Genomic DNA, 20,566 nt, shown 5'->3' with positions numbered 1-20,566 from the left:
TCATTATGTCTCCAAAATACAAGGAATAGGATTCAGGGTCTCAGAATCCGTACCGAGTAAATCAAAAGACATAAATCCATAAATAGGAGTTTGTTAAGAACTCAGGATTAAGATCATCCTATATATGACCATCGGTAGACTCAATTAGAATTTCTATACTTAACAGAAATTATTAGAAATTCATATTGTGTCTGTGTCCTTGTTCCACATAATCTTATTATGCGAAATACACTAATTTAATATCTCGCCATATTAACAGTGCGGATAACACCGTTCCATTCTAAATGGGAATGACATGTATTAATAATGTTTTAATTAAAGATTCTAAACTTTAATTAAATTCATCATGAACAATGTTTATGATTATTATCCTTAAACACTATCCTTTCATATATAACACTTATATACTATGTTTAAGGTTACATAAACAATCACGGAATTTTCATTTTGATATTCATTAAATATTCATAAATATATGCACATAAAATGATGAATAAACTCTTTTATTAATTAAATAATAAATATCCTATTACATCTTATGCTTCTAGGACACTATTCCCAACACGAATATCATATCAAAACTGAAATCCTCATGAGAATTCCAAGGTCAATACTGATTTTTGAATTTAATACTGACAAGAGTCAATATCACTTGTGGAAAAAAATCCATAACATTGGATCAAAATGAAAACTTCACTAGAGTTTCAAAGTCAAACTTTGATTTTAAGCTTCATATAGATAAACATCAATATAGTAACATGGAATCTATCCATCGAAGTGTTCTAGGAAAATGAAACGGACTCTAACGTTAAATTGTCAATTGTAACTATATCATGTATTAACAAGCATGATTTCTCATAGAATTTGAAGCTGTGCTCTGATACCAAAAACTGTCATGATCCCAAGGATAGGGCCGGGATTATTGAGGTTTAATTTAAAATTTAACTTAATTAAACTGGATTAATTAAATAAAATCCATGAGAATAAAATAAAATATACAAATAACAAAATAGATATTAAAATATATTGTTTTGTAGCCTTTCTTTTACAAACAATATTTAAAATAGTCCATAAAGTTTAAAATAATACAACTATGAGACAGTAGCGACCAAATACAATTTATATACAGAAATACAGTACAACTCAAAATTAAAAACTGCAAATTCACAATAAACTAACCACTTCGAGTCTCACACCTTCAATCGATTGACATCCACTTGCCATGCTATAAATCTAAACCGCTAACTCTAGCATGAGACTCGAAGTAAATGAAAGTACAGGCCCGAACAAATCAGTCGAAACCAAACAACCTTTTGACTGAAAGATAAATAAACTTAAATTCCAGATTATAGGTGATTAGTGCATAAAAATGCACCATAAAACTACTTTTGACTTATATAATATTAAAATATTTAAGTTTTAATCAAATAATTCCATTATTTTTATTCAGAATATTTTTAATTGGAATTTGTCTAGTTTTTGCTTAATTATTTGCATATGAAAAGCAGTGTAAAAAGCTACACAGAAAAAGCCATAAAAGAAATCCTCCAACTGAGCCATGCTTTTCAGCCGAGCTACACAAGCCGATCAGAGAGAGGGAGTGCTGCGCCAAGCCAGCTGAGCCGGTCAAGTTGCATCAGCACCGTGGGCCCCACAAGCTCTCCCACATTTCCTCACCTTTCCTCACGTACATCACCCGAACTGCCTAGCCACTAGAGCGTGTCCGATTCACACGCGATCTCCAGCGTGAATGGAACATTAGGGATTCTCGATCCTTACCGTTTTTACTACTGAATTTCCTTTATATAAATTTTCTCCTTTTTATTTTATTTGCAACAAAAATCTCAAAAACTTTTCTTTTTCATTAATTTACTTGTTATTTATTTTTCTCTAACGCTCTTATTCTGCTAATCTTTCTTGTTTATTTTGTTACCTTTCTGTAGATACGACCGCCCTTCTGTGCTACAATTGACCACTTGTGAACATCACTTTTGGACGTCAATCAACAGGCAACCAATAAGTAATTTAAGTAATTAAATTACTTACGACCAATGCAAGGCCAAACATCACCGTAGTGGCCCGTACGGGTTTTTGGTTCTACCCCCAAGGATACGATCTCCATATCCTGTCTAGGCTATCAGCGGGCTTACCAGTTCGCAAGATATCTCACCTTAAGAAATATTCATTAAAATTTTAAATCAGTCCATTATGAGATCAATATCAATGAAGAAGCTATTGTCTTAAAATAATTTTCTATATCAAACATGTTTTTATGTTTAAAAACATTTACATAGCACAAAACACTTTAAAAAAGGCTAAGAAAATGGGTAAGAATATCCTACCTCTTGGCCATTTAGTCTACGAATAACTTCACGTTGTTCAAATCTCTATTCCTGAAGCTCCACGGCTCACTCTGAACCTCAACGAATCCATTCGATTCGCCTCAATCTACGTGCACAGTACCGGTAGACTTTTTAACGGAGTGGAATTGGTACAAACGGAGGTCACCGTTGCGTTCAGCACGTCGAAACGAGTTAGGATATGGTCTTAGATCTTCGATCAGACGTCGAGAACCTCAAGAACTGAGACTCGCCGGAATCCAGCCACCGGTAGCGGCGAAGTTACTGGAGCATATTTCCGCGGTGGACTTGGGTTCTACTCCTCCTAAATCGACCCTTATTAGATCAATGGTGTAGTCAATTTCATAAAATTCTAAATCTAACTACACAAATCAGGACAGCCAACTTCAAAGATTTTTGGTGACTTGGTTCTCCATTCTTCGACTTTGGAATCTCAAAATTGGTTGATGGCTTTTATTACCCATGATCTTATGAGCATTTAGACACCAAAATCATGACGATCTAACGGTTGGATCATCAGAACCACCCTCCGCCCAAACGGCGACGACGGCGAGCTCCGATCTCCTGCAAACGACAGTGGATTTGGGCAGCTGAGGGTTGCTTCTTGCTCTACGTCATTCTCTGAGTCCAATGGCACTGGTGGTGTCAAAAATGGCCGCTAGAATAGTGGACAACAGAAAGTAGGCACGGCATGCGAAATGGGTGGCTCCGACGATGGTGCTCCAGTGAGAATCGATGGGTTAGATGACATGGGTTTTGTTCGTCTCATCAAGCTGAGTCCATAGGGACCGGAATCACCTTGATTGGATGTCGAACAGAGGAGATACCGCGATCAGAAATTTTGTTTGTTTTCAGAACTTCGACTGGCAATTGCGGCTTCGTTCGGAGGAGTTGGAGGGCCTGCACATGTCAACGTGCTCAGCTCGTCAAGAGCTTTCCGATGGTGTGGGCGGTGTCGCAAAATGACACCGGAATCTCATCAGTGGTAGGTGGCTGGCGTGGAGAGAGATAGAGAGTGAACTTGGGAAAGAGAGATAATTTGAGAAAAAGGAGAAAAAGAAAGAAAAAGAAAAGAAAAAAAGGGAAAAATAGATTTAGAATTTCTAGGCAAATTTGATCATTAGATTTCAACGTCAAACTTGAATAGAGTATGGAATAACCCATTATTTATATTCTAAAAAATTAGTTACCAACACTTAAAACTGTTCGAGGGATAACAGTGTCAATTTTAAAACAATCATTTTTAAAGGATTAAGGTCATTTACGTGATAATTATAACTGAGAATCTTTCACCAATCTCATATTAATTAACACTAACCACCGGATAAAATTATATAATCTCAATTAATTTAACTAGATGTTATAAATTTTTATTTATGTTTTACATTCTAAAATTAATACATGATTTTTAGGAATTAATGTAACAAGCGGCACAATTTTTTGATGAATATTCTTTTTTTATTTTTCATATTTTTCGTCATTGAAAATTAAAATAAAATAAAAACGACGGTAAAAAATTCTGAAATTTTGCAAAACCATCATTACATTTTTCTGAGCATTCCAGCAAAAAGTGGCCTCGAATTTTGAAAAAAGAAATTGTTGTCAAAAAGCACCCGACCCGTGTAGTGGGGCGCCCAGGAGCCAGGATAAGTCAAACATTAACATTTTTATTTATGTTTTATATTCTGAAATTAATACATCATTTTTAGGAATTAATGGAACAAGCGACATCATGTTTTAATGAATATTCTATTTTTTATGATTTTCTGTATTTTGTCTTTGAAAATTAAAATAAAATAAAAATGACGTCAAAAAGTTCTAAAATTTTGCAGACACGATTCATACATTTTTCTAAGCATGCCTGCAAAAACTAGCCTCGAATTATGAGAAGAGAAAAAGCTGTCAAGAAGCACCCAACTCGCTCAGTGGGGCACCCAAGGGAAAGGATGAGTCAAACATTAACATTTTTATTTAAGTTTTACATTCTAAAATTAATACATGATTTTTAGAAATTAATGCAACAAGTGGCACCATTTTTTTATGAATATTCTATTGTTTATGATTTTCTCTATTTTTTGTATTTCAAAACTAAAATAAAATAAAAACGATTCTGAAATTTTAGACACGATCCTTACATTTTTCCAAAACGAAGTGTCGTTTTGTCTAAAAAACGACGTGTTGTATTGACTTACAAAATGATATGTCATTTTGTTCTGATGTTTGCTTCCCATGAAAAAAATGACGTTTCGTTTTGCTTCAAATAAGAAACGACGTGTCGTTTTGGTTAATATCTAAACTGACGTGTCATTTTGGTTCCCATGTAATACGACGTGTCGTTTTCATTCCATCAAAAATGACATGTCATTTTTCTTCACATATAAAACGACGCGTCGTTTTCTTTTCCAATTAAAATGACATGTAGTTTTGCTTCCCATTAACGAACGACGTGTCGTTTTGTCTTCTAAAAAATGACATGTTGTTTTGTCTAAAAAATGACGTGTCATTTTGCTTCCCATGAAAAAACAACGTGTCCTTTTGTCTTCCAAAAAATGACGCGCCATTTTTCTACCAATGTAAAACGAAGTGTCGTTTTGTCTAAAAACTGACGTGTCATTTTGACAAAAAAGACAAAAAACTTTGACAAACGAAACGAAATGTCATTTTTATTAATGCGTTAAAACGATGTCATTTCAAAAAAATTCAAGAGCGAAACGATATGTCATTTTTCTACTGATGATAAAAACAACTTCGTTTTGACAAAACGACAAAAAATTCTATTTTTTATGATTTAATTTATTTTTCATCTTTAAAAAATAAAATCAAATAAAAACGACGTCAATACATTGTGAAATTTTGCAAATAAGATCCTTACATTTTTCTAAGCATACCTACAAAAATGGCCTCAAATTATTAAAAAAGAAAACATTGGGAAAAAGCCCCGGCCTGCGCAGTAGGTCGCCCAGTGGACGGGATAGGTCAAAACTTAAAATTTGTATTTATGTTTTACATTCTAAAATTAATACATGATTTTTATGAATTAATGCAATAAGCGACACCATTTTTGACCTTGAAAACTAAAATAAAATAAAAATGACGTCAAAAAGTTCTAAAATTTTGCATACACGATCCTTACATTTTTCTTTACATGTCTGCGAAAAATGGCCTCGACTTATGAAAAAAGAAAACACTGCCAAAAAGTGCGCGGCCCCCGCAGTAGGGCGCCCAGGAGTCCGAATGAGTCAAACACTAATATTTTTATTTATGTTTTACATTCTAAAATTAATACATGATTTTTAGGAATTAATGCAATAAGCGACACCATTTTTTAATGAATATTCTATTTTTTTTATGATTTTTCATATTTTTCAACTTTGAAAATTAAAATAAAATAAAAATGACGTCAAAAAGTTCTAAAATTTTGCAGACACGATTTATACATTTTTCTAAGCATGCCTGCAAAAACTGGCCTCGAATTATGAGAAGAGAAAAAGCTGTCAAGAAGCACCCAACTCGCTCAGTTGGGCACCCAAGGGAAAGGATGAGTCAAACATTAACATTTTTATTTAAGTTTTACATTCTAAAATTAATACATGATTTTTAGGAATTAATGCAACAAGCGGCACCATTTTTTTATGAATATTCTATTGTTTATGATTTTCCCTATTTTTTGTATTTCAAAACTAAAATAAAATAAAAACGAGTCTGCAATTTTAGACACGATCCTTACATTTTTCTAAAACGAAGTGTCGTTTTGTCTAAAAAATGACGTGTTGTATTGACTTACAAAATGATATGTCATTTTGTTCTCATGTTTGCTTCCCATGAAAAAATGACGTTTCGTTTTGCTTCAAATAAGAAACGACGTGTCGTTTTGGTTAATATCTAAACTGACGTGTCATTTTGGTTCCCACGTAATACGACGTGTCGTTTTCGTTCCATCAGAAATGACATGTCGTTTTTCTTCACATATAAAACGACGCGTCGTTTTCTTTTCCAATTAAAATGACATGTCGTTTTGCTTCCCATGAACGAACAACGTGTCGCTTTGTCTTCTAAAAAATGACATGTTATTTTGTCTAAAAAAATGACGTGTCATTTTGCTTCCCATGAAAAAACAACGTGTCCTTTTGTCCTCCAAAAAATGACGTGCCATTTTTCTTCCAATGTAAAACGAAGTGTCGTTTTGTCTAAAAACTGACGTGTCATTTTGACAAAAAAGACAAAAAACTTTGACAAACGAAACGAAATGTCATTTTTATTGATGCGTTAAAACGATGTCATTTCAAAAAATTCAAGAGTGAAACGATATGTCATTTTTCTACTGATGATAAAAACAACTTCGTTTTGACAAACTGACAAAAAATTCTATTTTTTATGATTTTCTTTATTTTTCATCTTTAAAAAATAAAATCAAATAAAAACGACGTCAATACATTGTGAAATTTTGCAAATAAGATCCTTACATTTTTCTAAGCATACCTACAAAAATGGCCTCAAATTATTAAAAAAGAAAACGCTGCGAAAAAGCCCCGGCCTGCGCAGTAGGTCGCCCTGTGGACGGGATGGGTTAAAACTTAAAATTTGTATTTATGTTTTACATTCTAAAATTAATACATGATTTTTATGAATTAATGCAATAAGCGGCACCATTTTTGACCTTGAAAACTAAAATAAAATAAAAACGACGTCAAAAAGTTCTAAAATTTTACATGCACGATCCTTACATTTTTCTGTATATGCTTGCAAAAAATGGCCTCAACTTATGAAAAAAAGAAAACACTGCCAAAAAGTGTCTAGCCCCGTGGGGGGCCCAGGAGTCCGGATGACTCAAACATTAATATTTTTATTTATGTTTTACATTCTAAAATTAATACATGATTTTTAAGAATTAATGCAATAACCGACACCATTTTTTGATGAATATTCTATTTTTTATGATTTTTTGTATTTTTCAACTTCGAAAATTAAAATAAAATAAAAACAACGTCAAAAAGTTCAGAAAGATCCTAGCCACCGTGCGCCCCACTGCCCGGGCCAAAGGCTTTTTGACAAAGTTTTTCTTTTTACATTTTTTTAGGCCATTTTTATAGGCAGCTCAAAAAAATTTACGGATCATGTCTACAAAATTTTAGAATTTTCTCACGTCATTTTTATTTTGTTTTATTTTTTAAAGATGAAAAATAGAGAAAATCATAAAAAATAAAGTTCTCATCAAAAAATTGTGCCGCTTGTTACATTAATTCCTAAAAATCGTGTATTAATGTGCGAATGCAAAAATTTAATAAAATTATGAAATTTTTACCCATCCCGGCCCCTAGGCGCCTCACTTCGCGGGCGGGATGCTTTTTGGTAGCTTTTTTTTTTCATTTTTTGAGGGCATTGTTTGTAGGCATGCTCAGAAAAATGTAAGCATTTTCTGACGTCGTTTTTATTTTATTTTATTTTTTAAAGATGAAAAATAGAGAAAATATAAAAAATAGAATATTCATCAAAAAATGGTGTTGCTTGTTGAATTAATTCTAAAAAATTGTGTATTACTTTTAGAATGCAAAAAATTAATAATAATTTGAATTTTTGACCCATTCCGGCCCCTGAAGCCATTGCGCAGGCCAGATGCTTTTTTACAGCGTTTTTTTTTCTTTTTTTGAGGCTATTTTTTGCAGGCATGCTCAAAAAAATGTAAGGATCGTGTCTGGAAAATTTTAGAATGTTCTGACGTCGTTTTATGTTTTTTTATTTTTCAATGACGAAAAATACAGAAAATCATAAAAAATAGAATATTCATAAAAAATTTGTGCCGCTTGTTGCATTAATTCCTAAAAATTGTGTATTAATTTTGGTACGCAAAAATTTAATAAAAATGTGAATTTTTGTCCCATCCCGGCTCCTGGGCACCCTACTGTGTGGGTCGGATGCTTTTTTACAGTGTTTTTTTTTTTTATTTTTTAAGGCCATTTTTTGCAGGCATGCTTAGAAAAATGTAAGGATCGTGTCAATGAAATTTCAAAATTTTATGATTGTGTCTGTAAAATTCTGGAATTTTTTGACCTCATTTTATTTTATTTTATTTTTCAAAGGTGAAAAATAGAGAAAATCATAAAAAAAAATAGAATATTCATAAGAAAAATAGTGTTGCTTGTTGCATTAATTCTTAAAAATCATGTATTAATTTTAGAATGCATAACATAATTAAAAATGTGAATTTTTAACACCCCCGGCAGTTGGGCGCCCCACGCACTGGGTGGATTTTTGACATCATTTTTTTTTTTTCATTTTTTGAGGGCAATTTTTCGTATGCATGCTCAGAAAAATGTAAGGATCGTGTCTGTAAAATTTTTAAATTTTTTGACGTCATTTTTATTCTATTTTATTTTTTGAAAGTGAAAAATAAAAAAAATCATAAAAAATAGAATATTCATAAAAAAATTTGTGCCGCATGTTGTATTAATTCTTAAAAATTATGTAATTATTTTGAAAGGTAAAACATAAATATGTCAATTTTTGACACCCTCGGTCATTGGCGCCCTACAACGCGTTGAAATCATTTTTTTTTCATTTTTTTATCGCCATTTTAAGCAAGCATGCTATCTGAAAATAATTACCTTGTCTTTTTTGCGTATTAAAAAAAGCTCCTTCTCATCTTATATATGCTCCATAAATACCCTTATACCCCCTCATATAAATAAAATAATCATAATTTCTCCAGGTCTATAACCTGTCCACCTGAAAAAAGAGAGTACGCCTATATATATATATATATTATATAATGTTGTGGAATCTTTTCTGTGGAGATCTCTCCTTGGACGTGTTGTTACTTTGGCATGATTTATTGAGTGTTTGGTATGATAATTTGTGACATAATTTAAATTATAATTTATAATTTATTATTCGTTATAATATTTTTTTTTTATAAAAATATATCTAAATTAAAAATAATTTTAAATTATAATTTTAAATCTATAAATTAAACATTTATTAATACTTTAAGGCTGATCCAATGATTTTGATAAAGTCGGAAGTAGTTGTTCATTTCTTCCTTATGCCGTCGAAAAGCATAATATAATAATATTAGGTGCTTATGAAGTTTTCGACTTGATTAGCAGTTTGGTAATAAATAATTACTAATAATTGACAGAAGATTAATTAGAACGTCTGCGGTGGTTCAACAAACCTTAATGATTATGTATTAGTATTGTACTTGAAAGGTTTCTGACAGGGCATACATTTAGTTCTCACACTGCTATTTAAAAATAAAAAAAAAATTGTAGCGCTATCTATAGAAAGGGAATTGTTACATATAGCATTAGTAGTACTGCTAATTAGCATTACAATACATGCATGACACATATTTTAATCTATCAATTTGCAATTTTATGGTCCTCAGAAACATCAATAGTGACTTCTATATAATTTCAAAAACAAAAAAAAAAAGTGCCTTTTATATAGAAGGAATTAGCATAGAAAATTATATCTAGATATTACTAACGAAAATGCTAAAAATGGTAACATATTTTTGAAACTTATAACTTGAAAGGATAAAGAAAATATATACCAAATTTAACCCATTAATAACTTAGTGAGTCAAAACTCAGCGAGTATAAATATGGGATATTTATATTTTTATACCATATGTTTTAGATTTATTCAAAATCTATATCTTCGGTTTTTGATATCATCAAATGTATACTTTCAAATTAGATTTAATATACAAATCAATCCCCTATCTCAGTTAATAATTGATTTTGACCTTTAAAATGACAAAACTATTCTTATGAAAAGAGAGAAAATAAAACTAAAGCTTTCCAATATTAAAAAAATAAAAAATAAAAACACAAAAAACGTCATTTCAATTGTATTTGTTCTTTCTAAGTAAGTTTAAAGTTTTTTTATTTTTTTTCTTTTTCTACATTTATCTAAGGGTACTTTAGGTATTTTATGCTCAAAATCGAGGATTGACTGTAAAAAGGTATAAATTTGAGTATTAAATCTAATTTGAAGGTATAGTATTTTAATAAACCCAAAACACCGGGTATAAAATGTAAATATCCCTATAAATATTCCTCACAAAAATAATTTTCAGACATAACATCATGAAATAAGAATGCATGGCCAATTATGCTTTGTTATGAAATGTCCCATTTATTATAATTAGGGCCTTGTGCAAGTACTAAATGCCTATGACCGCGAGGAGCTGAGAGAGCAACCCAAACATTTAGTCCGACTATCTCATGGTCATAATTAGGTCCCGTTCATTTCACCAATTCGAGTTTAGAATTCGAGTTTTGCTACAGTAAAAGGCTCTCAGAAACAGTCACATCTAACTTTTTTGCTATAGTAAAAAGCTCTCACATAAAATCACGTCTCAACTCGAATCAACAAACTAAACGGGCCCTTAATTTATCTTGTTAAACTCCTATTGCCAAGAGACGGGGAAATTTTAACCTCCCACCCCTCAAGGCTACCAAGGGTCGGAGGAATTTCAACCTCTCATCCCCCAAGGTTAGAAGGTGGCGCGACACTGAATTTATCTTTTTATTACCTTAGCCTCTTATTAAAGTAAACATGTGATTATGATCATGTCACAAAAGTAATTATTTTAATATACTTTGAACAAGAGGCATGCATACAGTAAACACATCATCATTCATGTTACTAAGAATAAATGCAGTAAAATCAAGCAGGCAAGTTTCTCAAGCAAAAGCATTTTAAAACAATTCATGTTGTAGGTGAGGTTTGTACTTACCTAGGCGTCAACACTTAGCAATTACCCACAACAAACTTTCCTTGTAACACAGTGGTTCTGTATTCAATTGGTACTAACAACAGGCTGTCAGTTCATTACCGAGATTTTCACTTAATTTAATTAAGTCTTATGAATTTAGTCTCATTGACATTCCTTAGGATTAATTAATTGTCCTTCTCTATAATTTAATTACATTTTCTAAATAATTAAACTAATTAGGTTTATTAATTGGTTAGATAATCCTCCTTGATCTTTATTAACCAATTTGGGTTAATTTTTCTTCTTTTAAATTTAATCATATGAATTAACTAATTAATTTCACTAATTAATCACTTAGCTTCTTCTTTAGCTTTATTAACCAATTAGGTTAATTATTTCTGCTAATTTCTCACTTTAACTTTTGTTCATAAATAATTGATTAATTAAACTAAATAATTAATTAATTATCCATGTTTTTCTTGCTAATTAGTTTCTTTACCTTCTATGGGTAATTTATTGATCAACTATTTAATTATCCATTTAAATTCGACTTGCTATAGTTAATAGCCGTATTAATTAATCACATTAATTAACTGATTAATTGCCTGATTGAGTTTTAACTATACTAATTATCTAATAGCCTCGAGATTTATCTTAAGTTAATTCCTCATAGGTTTACTTCTAATTTCCCATCGGCTTATCGTTTAGATTTACTTGGGCCCATTTCTCAAACCTTTCTAAGGTTGGTTTGGGCTTTTGAGGTAAGGTTTTAACCACATAACCTAGTATACTTCCTTAGTGGTTAACCTATGGTTTACTTTATCAATAGTCCCTTTGTTAGCGTTTATGCCCTTAGGAATAAATGTAACAATATTCTTTGAGACATTTTGACTACTAATAAAGATTTGTTTATTTCATATATCTATGTATTGTCCTCTTTATGTTCATAATAATTGAATGTATGATAAGCAAACTGAAAGTCTGAGACTGTCATTCTAAATCTTTAGGTCATGCATGTAATGTAAAGAACATGCGGAAGACAAGCATCTAAAGGACAAGAATCTAAAGATGATGGTCTAAATCTTATGATCCACAATCGAGGGAATAAAGTTGGGCGCTTTATTCACGTTAAGATTGTTATGTTGTCTACTTCCTAACGGAGACGGCTTGTCTTGGTCGTCGGAGGTGGGACTCCATGGGTGGAGACATTGATATAGTTTCTAATGGTGAAATCTATATTGGATCGGACCAAAGTTGAATTGTTTTAATTAATAATTCTGTTTGAATAAAATAATTCACTTTTGATGAATTATATGTTGTCATCTTAATCCTGAGATGAATGATGAACCCGTATGCTTGACTTTTATCCTTTGATGTACTAAAGGGTGACATCATGACATTATGCAAAAGGTACGCTTGCCGGTACATTAGGGGTATGACTCGTGTATGCGTAGATTCGTTATTCATAGATAGTGGAATCCATAGCTTATGCATTATCAGTAGATTGAAAAATACGAGCGCTCGGCCATTAGACTACTCTGTGTTATCTAATGGTTTACTGTTTGTTATGGTACGAATAGTATTTTTTCGATGGCATGATAATGGAACATAAGATAAATGTAATTGGGAAGGTAAAACGAAACTTGACCTCAAGTCGATTATGGATATCCTATGGGGATGATACACTAATATATTGAGTCATCGACTAGAGCTAATCAGAGCCACTAGAGTTTTATAACCAAGAAACGGACCTGTTGGTTTACAAGTAGCGTTGTGATTATAGGAGCTTGATTTATATATGTCCATCGGGTCCCTTTGCTAGCTCACATAATTTTCTGTAACGATACGGCGTATGTCCTACACATTGGTAACGTGTGTTATTTCCGTAAAAGAGGTTCAAAGTTAATTCATGGGTGATTTATTGGGTGAATTAATTGATAAATTAATTCTAGATAAATTGGTTGAATTATTGTTTTAAGAGTTGTTTAATATGAGAAGACTATTATATTACTGTTTTGATCAGGCAATTTCTTTATTAGGTTGCTTGAATCAAAACTGAGACTCTATGCAAGTTTTCCGTGTTGAAAAACTAGGAAAACAACTTTCGTCATTGCAGACAGGTCGACCGGTTAGTGAAGACTAGTCGACCGGTGAGTTATAACGTCTCTATCACCGGTCGACCGGTTGTAACGAAAATGCATGTTGACGTGGTAAAATTGACTCTGGATGCGATTAAGACTTTGAGAAACCTAATTATTACGGAAGTATGACTTCCTAAACACTATAAATAGCCGATCAAGTCACATTACTCAGTAGATCATTAGAGAGACTTTTTAGAGGCTATTGATAAAAGATTCCTGAGAGGAAAAATTATTTAATTCTCAAGAACAATTTTTTCTTTGGCTCTCTTGTGATTGGAATGAGATCAAGAATACCGAGAGGAGATTGAATGATGTGTGTCCACCCACACTCCGATCGTGGAAACGAGAATAGCAAAGAAGACTAGTTGGTTGAGGCTCTTCCAGTTGCTGTTTGGAACGCTTTGATCTGTCAGACGTGCAGTTTTCTACATTTCAAAAGGTATGATTTAGATCTTTAGTATTTATGTTATATAGCATCATGAATATGTTCTTAATTAACTTTGACGTTGATTAAATTTTTTAAATTTTACTGCTCACTCGATGTCATTATTTTCCAACACCCTGACTTAATTACTTAATCGGTTATTTTAAATTCACCTAAAGGTTACTTTAACTCCTACTTGGACTTTTGGGCCATCTTCTTAGCCTAATTGGGTCATCCAAAAGTTTTCTCTAGTCTTCTTAAGAATTCGGATTTGATCGAAGTGACCTGAAATGACGTGAAGTTAGTTGACGGTTTTATCCTCAAGAAAATTACCGTTTTACCCCTAGCGGGTCTTGACTTGACGACCCTTGGGCTTAGTTTACTCAAGTTGACACGTGAATGTAAAGATTAAGCGACAAAATCTGACGCAAATAAATAACATAATAAATGTGTTATTTTATTTTGTGCTACAGTATATAATGTTATTTCAAATATTATATATACTTATCTGCTATTTTTATTTTGTACTTTAATATATAATATTATTTTAAATGTTATATTTATTTTTTGTTATAATAATTAATCTTTAAAAGTTGTAAATTAAATTCTTAATTTTAAAATAAATTTAAAAATATAAATATTATAATATGATTCAATAAGAAGTTAAAACATCTACTAATAACAACCAGTTGCTAAAGTATTATATATGTTATATTTGGTGTCAAATCTTTTACGAAATAAATATACGTTAAAATTTAACATAAACATATTAATTTAATATTATATTAGAGATGCTCTAATAAGTTTAGATTTCTATCAACGTTGAGGATGGGAAAGTTTGCCGCGATATCAAAATAGTAATCCTTGTCGTCATTTCTCCATCTCAATATCTTGACCTGGCTACACTCTCCCCTTTTGGTTCAAATTTCTTTTCCACTCACTCACTTTTTTCTGTGGCTCTATATTTTTGTCGTTTCCCTGTTGCCAAAAGGAAACCAAATAGCATCTATCAAATTATACCGATATCATGATACTCATTATATCGGTATACGGTGTCAAATTAAGCAACGGTATTAATCATGAAAAATTAACTATTCAAGGAATTAAGCAACAGTACCAAATATATTACTAATTAATTTAGCCAAATAGGTATTAAAAAAATAATAATTTTCTATTTTTAGCCGTCAAATTTTAATAAAAAATTATTTGTCTTATATAATTTTTTAGTTTAATGTAATTTTTTTTTTATTAAATTTAACAATCAGAAACAAACAATATTTGTAGGAGTCCCTACTGTAAGAGATCCGTAATATATTTGGTACTGGTTTCCAACTTTTTTAATCCTCTATTAGTTTTGAACGTTTAAACTTAGAGTGAATTCCACAATCGACCTATTTTATCCTCAAATACCAAACAATTATTATAAGTTTTGCAATTTATCCACTATTCCAATCACTTCTTTCTTTTCTTCCCAATACGTGATAACAATTTTAGAATGTATAATTAGAGGTTTAAACTCAGGATTTCCTACAATGTTAATTTACCAAATTCTCTCAAAGCCTTGAGCTGTCAAGAAGTGATAAAAGCATAGGGTTTTAATTTTAACAAAGGCCTAAGTTCACGCTGTTTTATTTATAGCAAATTCTCACTACTTAAAAAAATAATAATAACAAAAACACTTTCTTTTTATTTATAGCATTTGAAAAAAAAATAAATAAATCTAGTTTTTCTGCAATTAACATGTATAGGAATTAAACGAGAGCATTATGAATATTGTAATTACCGAAGGATAAGGCCACATGTGATGATCGTTCCGCCATTCTAGAAGAGTTGCCCTTGCAGGCTTTGGAAGCTCAACTTTCTTTCTTTTCTTGAGAAATTCAGTCTTCAACATGGTAAGATAGCCGCTGTACTTCCTCAGTAGCATTTCTTTGATGTCTGCTGCTTGCTCACCTACAACACCCACACCATAACTATCCTGCTCACAGCTTTCCGGACGTTCTAATTCATTGTCAACTTCCCCATAAGGCGCCATAATCTCCTTCTGATCATCCGAATCTGTTCCGGCCGCTTCATGATCTGATCAAAAGATCATGATATAATTATTTGTAGCAAGTCAGTTAAGTGTCTTTTTTTTTTTTTTTTTTTTTTTTTTTTTTTTTTTTTTTTTTAGCAAAAAAGAGGATCATTAGTATTATCTCGTTCCTCATCCCCTCCGTCGCCTTGCAAAAACCAGAAGCTTACCAATAGAAGGGAAATGATCTAACTCAATCTACTTGAAGGATACGCATATTTTTCACTCATGTCACCACACCCCAACGCCGCTCAATAAATTGACTGGGGAAGGGTCCTAAATTAGAGTTATGGAGTTTCGAACCCTAGACGCAATCTGGGAGGAGAAGAAAGAAATGTATCCTTATCACTAGATCAACTCATTGATAGTTAGTTAAGTGTCGGTAAAATAAGTCGGTAACAATCTCGATTTCGAATTCATAGTGTAACTCACCATTTAAAAAGAATATAAAAACACTTCACATATATATATGGTAAATTATGTAGCAATATTTCATGTATATCTGTTGGTAGGAAAAACTTTATGAGAGTTTATACTCTCCACCATTGATCATGTCATTATCTTCTAACTCTAGCTAGTTTAAGAGCACTAGAAGTAGAGCAGAATTATATATGTGGACATGGAAGACAATATTGTTGAGGAAAAAAAAAACACTTAAAAAATTACAAATAGAGGAAAAAGAAAAAAAGAAAAAAGAAAATGTGCGTACCAGAGTGATCATCCAAGATTTTGGTAAATGCTCCTTCACAAAGATTGTTGAGTTGCGACTGAATGTTGCTAACGAACACGGTTGCTTCATTAAACTGCTTGGATAGTTCCTCCCTGAATCTTTGAAGAATCTCACGGTACGATTCCTTTTATTAAAAAAAAAATAGAAATTTCATTCCAATTATGAAAGAAAGGAAAAAAAGAAAGTAAAGAAAAGAGAAAACCCCACTCAAACATTCAATAAATTAAATCATTAGAGATAATTATTGCACATATCCAAGTTTAAGTTCATTTATAATTTATATCCAAGACCATTTCTTGTATATTAAATGGAATAGAATTATATACATGATACAATATTATTTAGCTCAAAATTTTAATAATTTTAGTCCATATATGTCATAATCCTTTTTTTTTTTTTAAATGAAAATTTATACCATGAAATTGTCGAGTTCTGGATCAGCTCCTATTTGACTGCTGCTTCCGGCGCCTAAGCCTAAGGTGTGGTTCTCTCGCCTGATTTCTTCAAGAAGTGACACCTTCTCCGGTGGTGCACCAACCTACAAACACCCTCCAAAAATAATAAATGAATTAATAAATACAGAAACTTGATAGAATTTGTTATTATTATTTTTTATTTTTTTTATTTTTTTTTTTGCGGACAAGCTAATTTTAACCTACTATTTGGTGTCTAAAATGAAAGAGTTTCTTTTCCGTGTAATGACCTTTTGGCATTCAATGTATGCAGCGACTAAATCAGGATAACCAGGGTGTTTGGCTATCTGGATCTTGATCAGATCCGAGGTATTCTCTGAATCCGAGGCCATTTTTTCAAACTTAAGCCCCTGATCATTATCGTCATGATCATCACCACCACCACCACCACCACCATCATCAAACAGTGGACCACAGAACATAGAAGTGTTCCCTGTGCTTGTTACAATATGTTCGATCTGATCAACAGTACTGCCATAAAACCCTTCCATATCTCTCCCAAAATTACACCTTAGAGAGAGAAGCTTCGAATTAGACGAATTAACATCTACCCCATTATTACGTAGAACTCTCTAACAAGCAGTAAAATATGTTGTAAATAATGAAAAGGGATCAGTTTTTTTTTTTTTTTTTTTTTCCACTGAGATATAGAGAAACCACAGTAAACAAAAGTAGAAGATCAAGAAAGAAAGAGATAAGATGAAGAGAGAGAGAGAGAGAGAGAGAGGACTGAAAGTGAAACAGTACTAGATTTGACAAGAACGAAAGGATTGAAGAGAAGCCTCGTATTCAGTCTCTTCAATTCTCTGCAACAATGTTGCAGTGTGTGACTTGACAATTAGCTGCTACTTTACGATAATATATTATTGACCTGAGACTGCAACTATAATGTATGGAACTACCTCACAAGTTTCAGAACCGTATATTTTGAATTTTCCATCTCGTGCATACTTCTTTTTTTTTTTCTTTTTCATAAATATATTGTGCATGTGCATAGTACATTACTACCAGTGGTACTGTACCTTTTTCTTTCTCCTGTTCTTTTCACGCTAACTTGACCCGAACCCTCCAATGGGATAAAAAGGACACGAGGAACAAAGATGGTGTTCTCGTAGGGTTAAGATATTCGTATTTTGGCTTTTTTATACGACTACTTCCTCAACTTTAGGCTTTGACAAATTGGTCCTTCAATTTTTAATTTTGACAATTCATCTTTTAAACTTTAAAATTTGTTACAATATTGGTCAAATTCAAAATAAAGTTAAAAATTTGTACCGTTTCTTCTAGATGAATATTTAATGAGGCTAATTCTAGTCTTTTGCTGTGAATTGGTCCCCCTATGTACACATCATAAGTGAAAAACTTTTTTAAATTGAGGAACTCTTAATTTTTCCTCCAAAACGGCTAATCTCTAATTTCAAAAAAAAAAAAAAAAATTGCTTATGATATCCACACTAGGATCAATTCAAGGCACAAAAATAATCAAATTAGTCTTATTAAACGGTCACGTGGAATAATCATCCAAACTTTTAACTTTGTTTTTAACCAACATTGTAACGAATTTTAAAATTTAGGGAGTAAATTGCTAAGATTAAAGTTTGAGGGATCAATTTTCCAAACTTATAAAATTGAGGGGGTGTCAGTACAAAAAAAATTCGTATTTTTCATGTCTCATTGAGAGTTCCCAATTTATTTTGACAACACAATTAATAATTTTTTTTTTTTTTTTTTTTTTTTTTTACGAAAAAAAAGGGGGCTTCCCCCCTTTTTTTTTAAAATAAAAATCAATTTTTATTTTATGAATTATTAGCACCATTACGTTACGTTCTAAATTATAAGTATTGTAACACTTTGGTACCTCGACTTTTTGACAAATTATTTCCTCAGCTTTGTTTTTTTTTTTTTTTTCCATATTTGATCCATGACACAAAAGTTGACAAATGATTTTTAAAATTTAGCAGAAATAATAGCATTTCTATAACATAATAGTTGAGAATTTCACAGAAATAGTCACATTAGCCAGGTGCGACATGTTCTAACTTCCAATGATACGTATTTAACAACAATAAAGAAAATATTTTGCACTTAATGTAATTCTTTCTTTTAAATTTTAAGTTGCAATGAACACCTAGTTACCTTTGCTAAATTACATAAATATGTCATCAACTTTTATGGTCTAGGACGAAAACGACTTAAAAAACAAAAGTTCATAAAGTAAACTACAAAACAAAAGTTTGGAGATAAAATATCATAATACTCATAGTTTAGGAGTAGCATTGCTAATAAGTAATAAACATTAATTTTGGTCACGTGTGTCCTTTCTTTCTTCCTTTCCTTCTTTATTTATTTTAAAGTCTCATTAGTTCTTCCCATGAGCCTTATTTTAGAATATCTAGGTTTGTAATCCATCTCATAATAGCATCTCACTATTCAGCTACACAACGTTTCACCCTAGAGATGTCAAATGGACTGTATCGTGACAGCCTAATCCATTATTGTCGCAGCTCATGTCCATGCTGATTCATTAATAATTTATTAATAAAGTAATTATATGAAATGCCTATGGTTGAAGCCTTAATTTTAAAAATATCAATTATTATATAATATTATAAAAATACTAAATAAGACATATATGTTATCGGATATGTCCTTATAACTTATTTTGGTATATGTTCCATCTATATATGGATAATTTTTGCTTTATGTAATCTGGTTGTTTTTTTTTTTCTCATAATATTCCACATATTTACTTTCTTTTTTAGTTCTAATTGAAAATTGTCTGCAAGTAATTATTTTATTTATTTTTATTTTTATTTTTATTTTTATTTTTATTTTTGGTGAATTGTGAATAACATTTTTATCTTTCTTCTCTCTCAGCACCATACTTGTACCGCATTTTCCTTTTGACGATTTGCACCGTTTTATAATTACAGTTTGTAATAAGGTTTTGCTTCTGGTTCTTCATTGAGGGCATTTGATTTGCAGGTACGTTGCACTTTTTTGGCCTTTTTTTTTTGTTTGAAAACAAAACCTTTTAAGAGGACTACTAATGCCATGAGATGTTTTTGTATGCTTGCTTTTCATCTTTCTTTGTGGTTCTTCATTGATAGCATTTGGTTTACTGGTACGTTACCCCTGTTTTTGTTTTTTTTTTTCTTTTTTGCTTGTGTTTTTTTTTTTTTCATTTTTCTTTCATGTTTCCACACAATTTCTATTCGGGTTTATGATATTGTAGAATATTTTTATTTTTGATAGTTTTGATATTTTTTTATCATCACAAAAACTTCTATTCTTTATGATAATACTTGTATTCACATTTTGTTGTACATATTTAAAATTTCTTTTACTAGTATTCATATTTTGGAGTCTTTTTTTTTTTTGAATGGAAATATTTTTGTGACTTTATGTAAGACTTTTTGTATTTTGTCATTATCATAAAACCTTTATTTTTTATTATTATCGTCATTATCCCATTTTATTCACTCATTTTTCTTCAATATCATTATTTTAATTTTTCAATATATTTGGTAATGAATTTTTTCAAGATTTGATCACTTGTACCTCATGTTTATAACATGAGTTATAATTCTGTTTTCATTATTACAATGAGGATGTAAATACGTTAATGAAAAGCTTTCAACT

General features: G+C 31.2%; 1 protein-coding gene across 1 annotated transcript; it reads right to left on the bottom strand.

Moving 5' to 3' along the window:
• Positions 1-2,575: 2,575 nt before the first annotated feature.
• LOC21389151 (homeobox protein knotted-1-like 1) lies at positions 2,576-17,527 on the bottom strand. The gene is made up of 7 exons (XM_024173371.1): positions 17,155-17,527; positions 16,867-16,989; positions 16,431-16,575; positions 15,431-15,726; positions 3,159-3,260; positions 2,884-3,018; positions 2,576-2,722 (listed from the first exon to the last, which is right to left on the bottom strand). The coding sequence occupies exons 1-7, from the start codon at positions 17,413-17,415 to the stop codon at positions 2,576-2,578; spliced, it is 1,209 nt and encodes a 402-aa protein (XP_024029139.1). The 5' UTR covers positions 17,416-17,527.
• Positions 17,528-20,566: the final 3,039 nt, after the last annotated feature.

Source organism: Morus notabilis, unplaced genomic scaffold (genome assembly GCF_000414095.1).
Source record: "Morus notabilis unplaced genomic scaffold, ASM41409v2 Scaffold1623, whole genome shotgun sequence".
NCBI lineage: Eukaryota > Viridiplantae > Streptophyta > Magnoliopsida > Rosales > Moraceae > Morus > Morus notabilis.
Note: the sequence above shows the minus strand (reverse complement) of the source record. Positions and strands in the feature narration are given on the sequence as shown.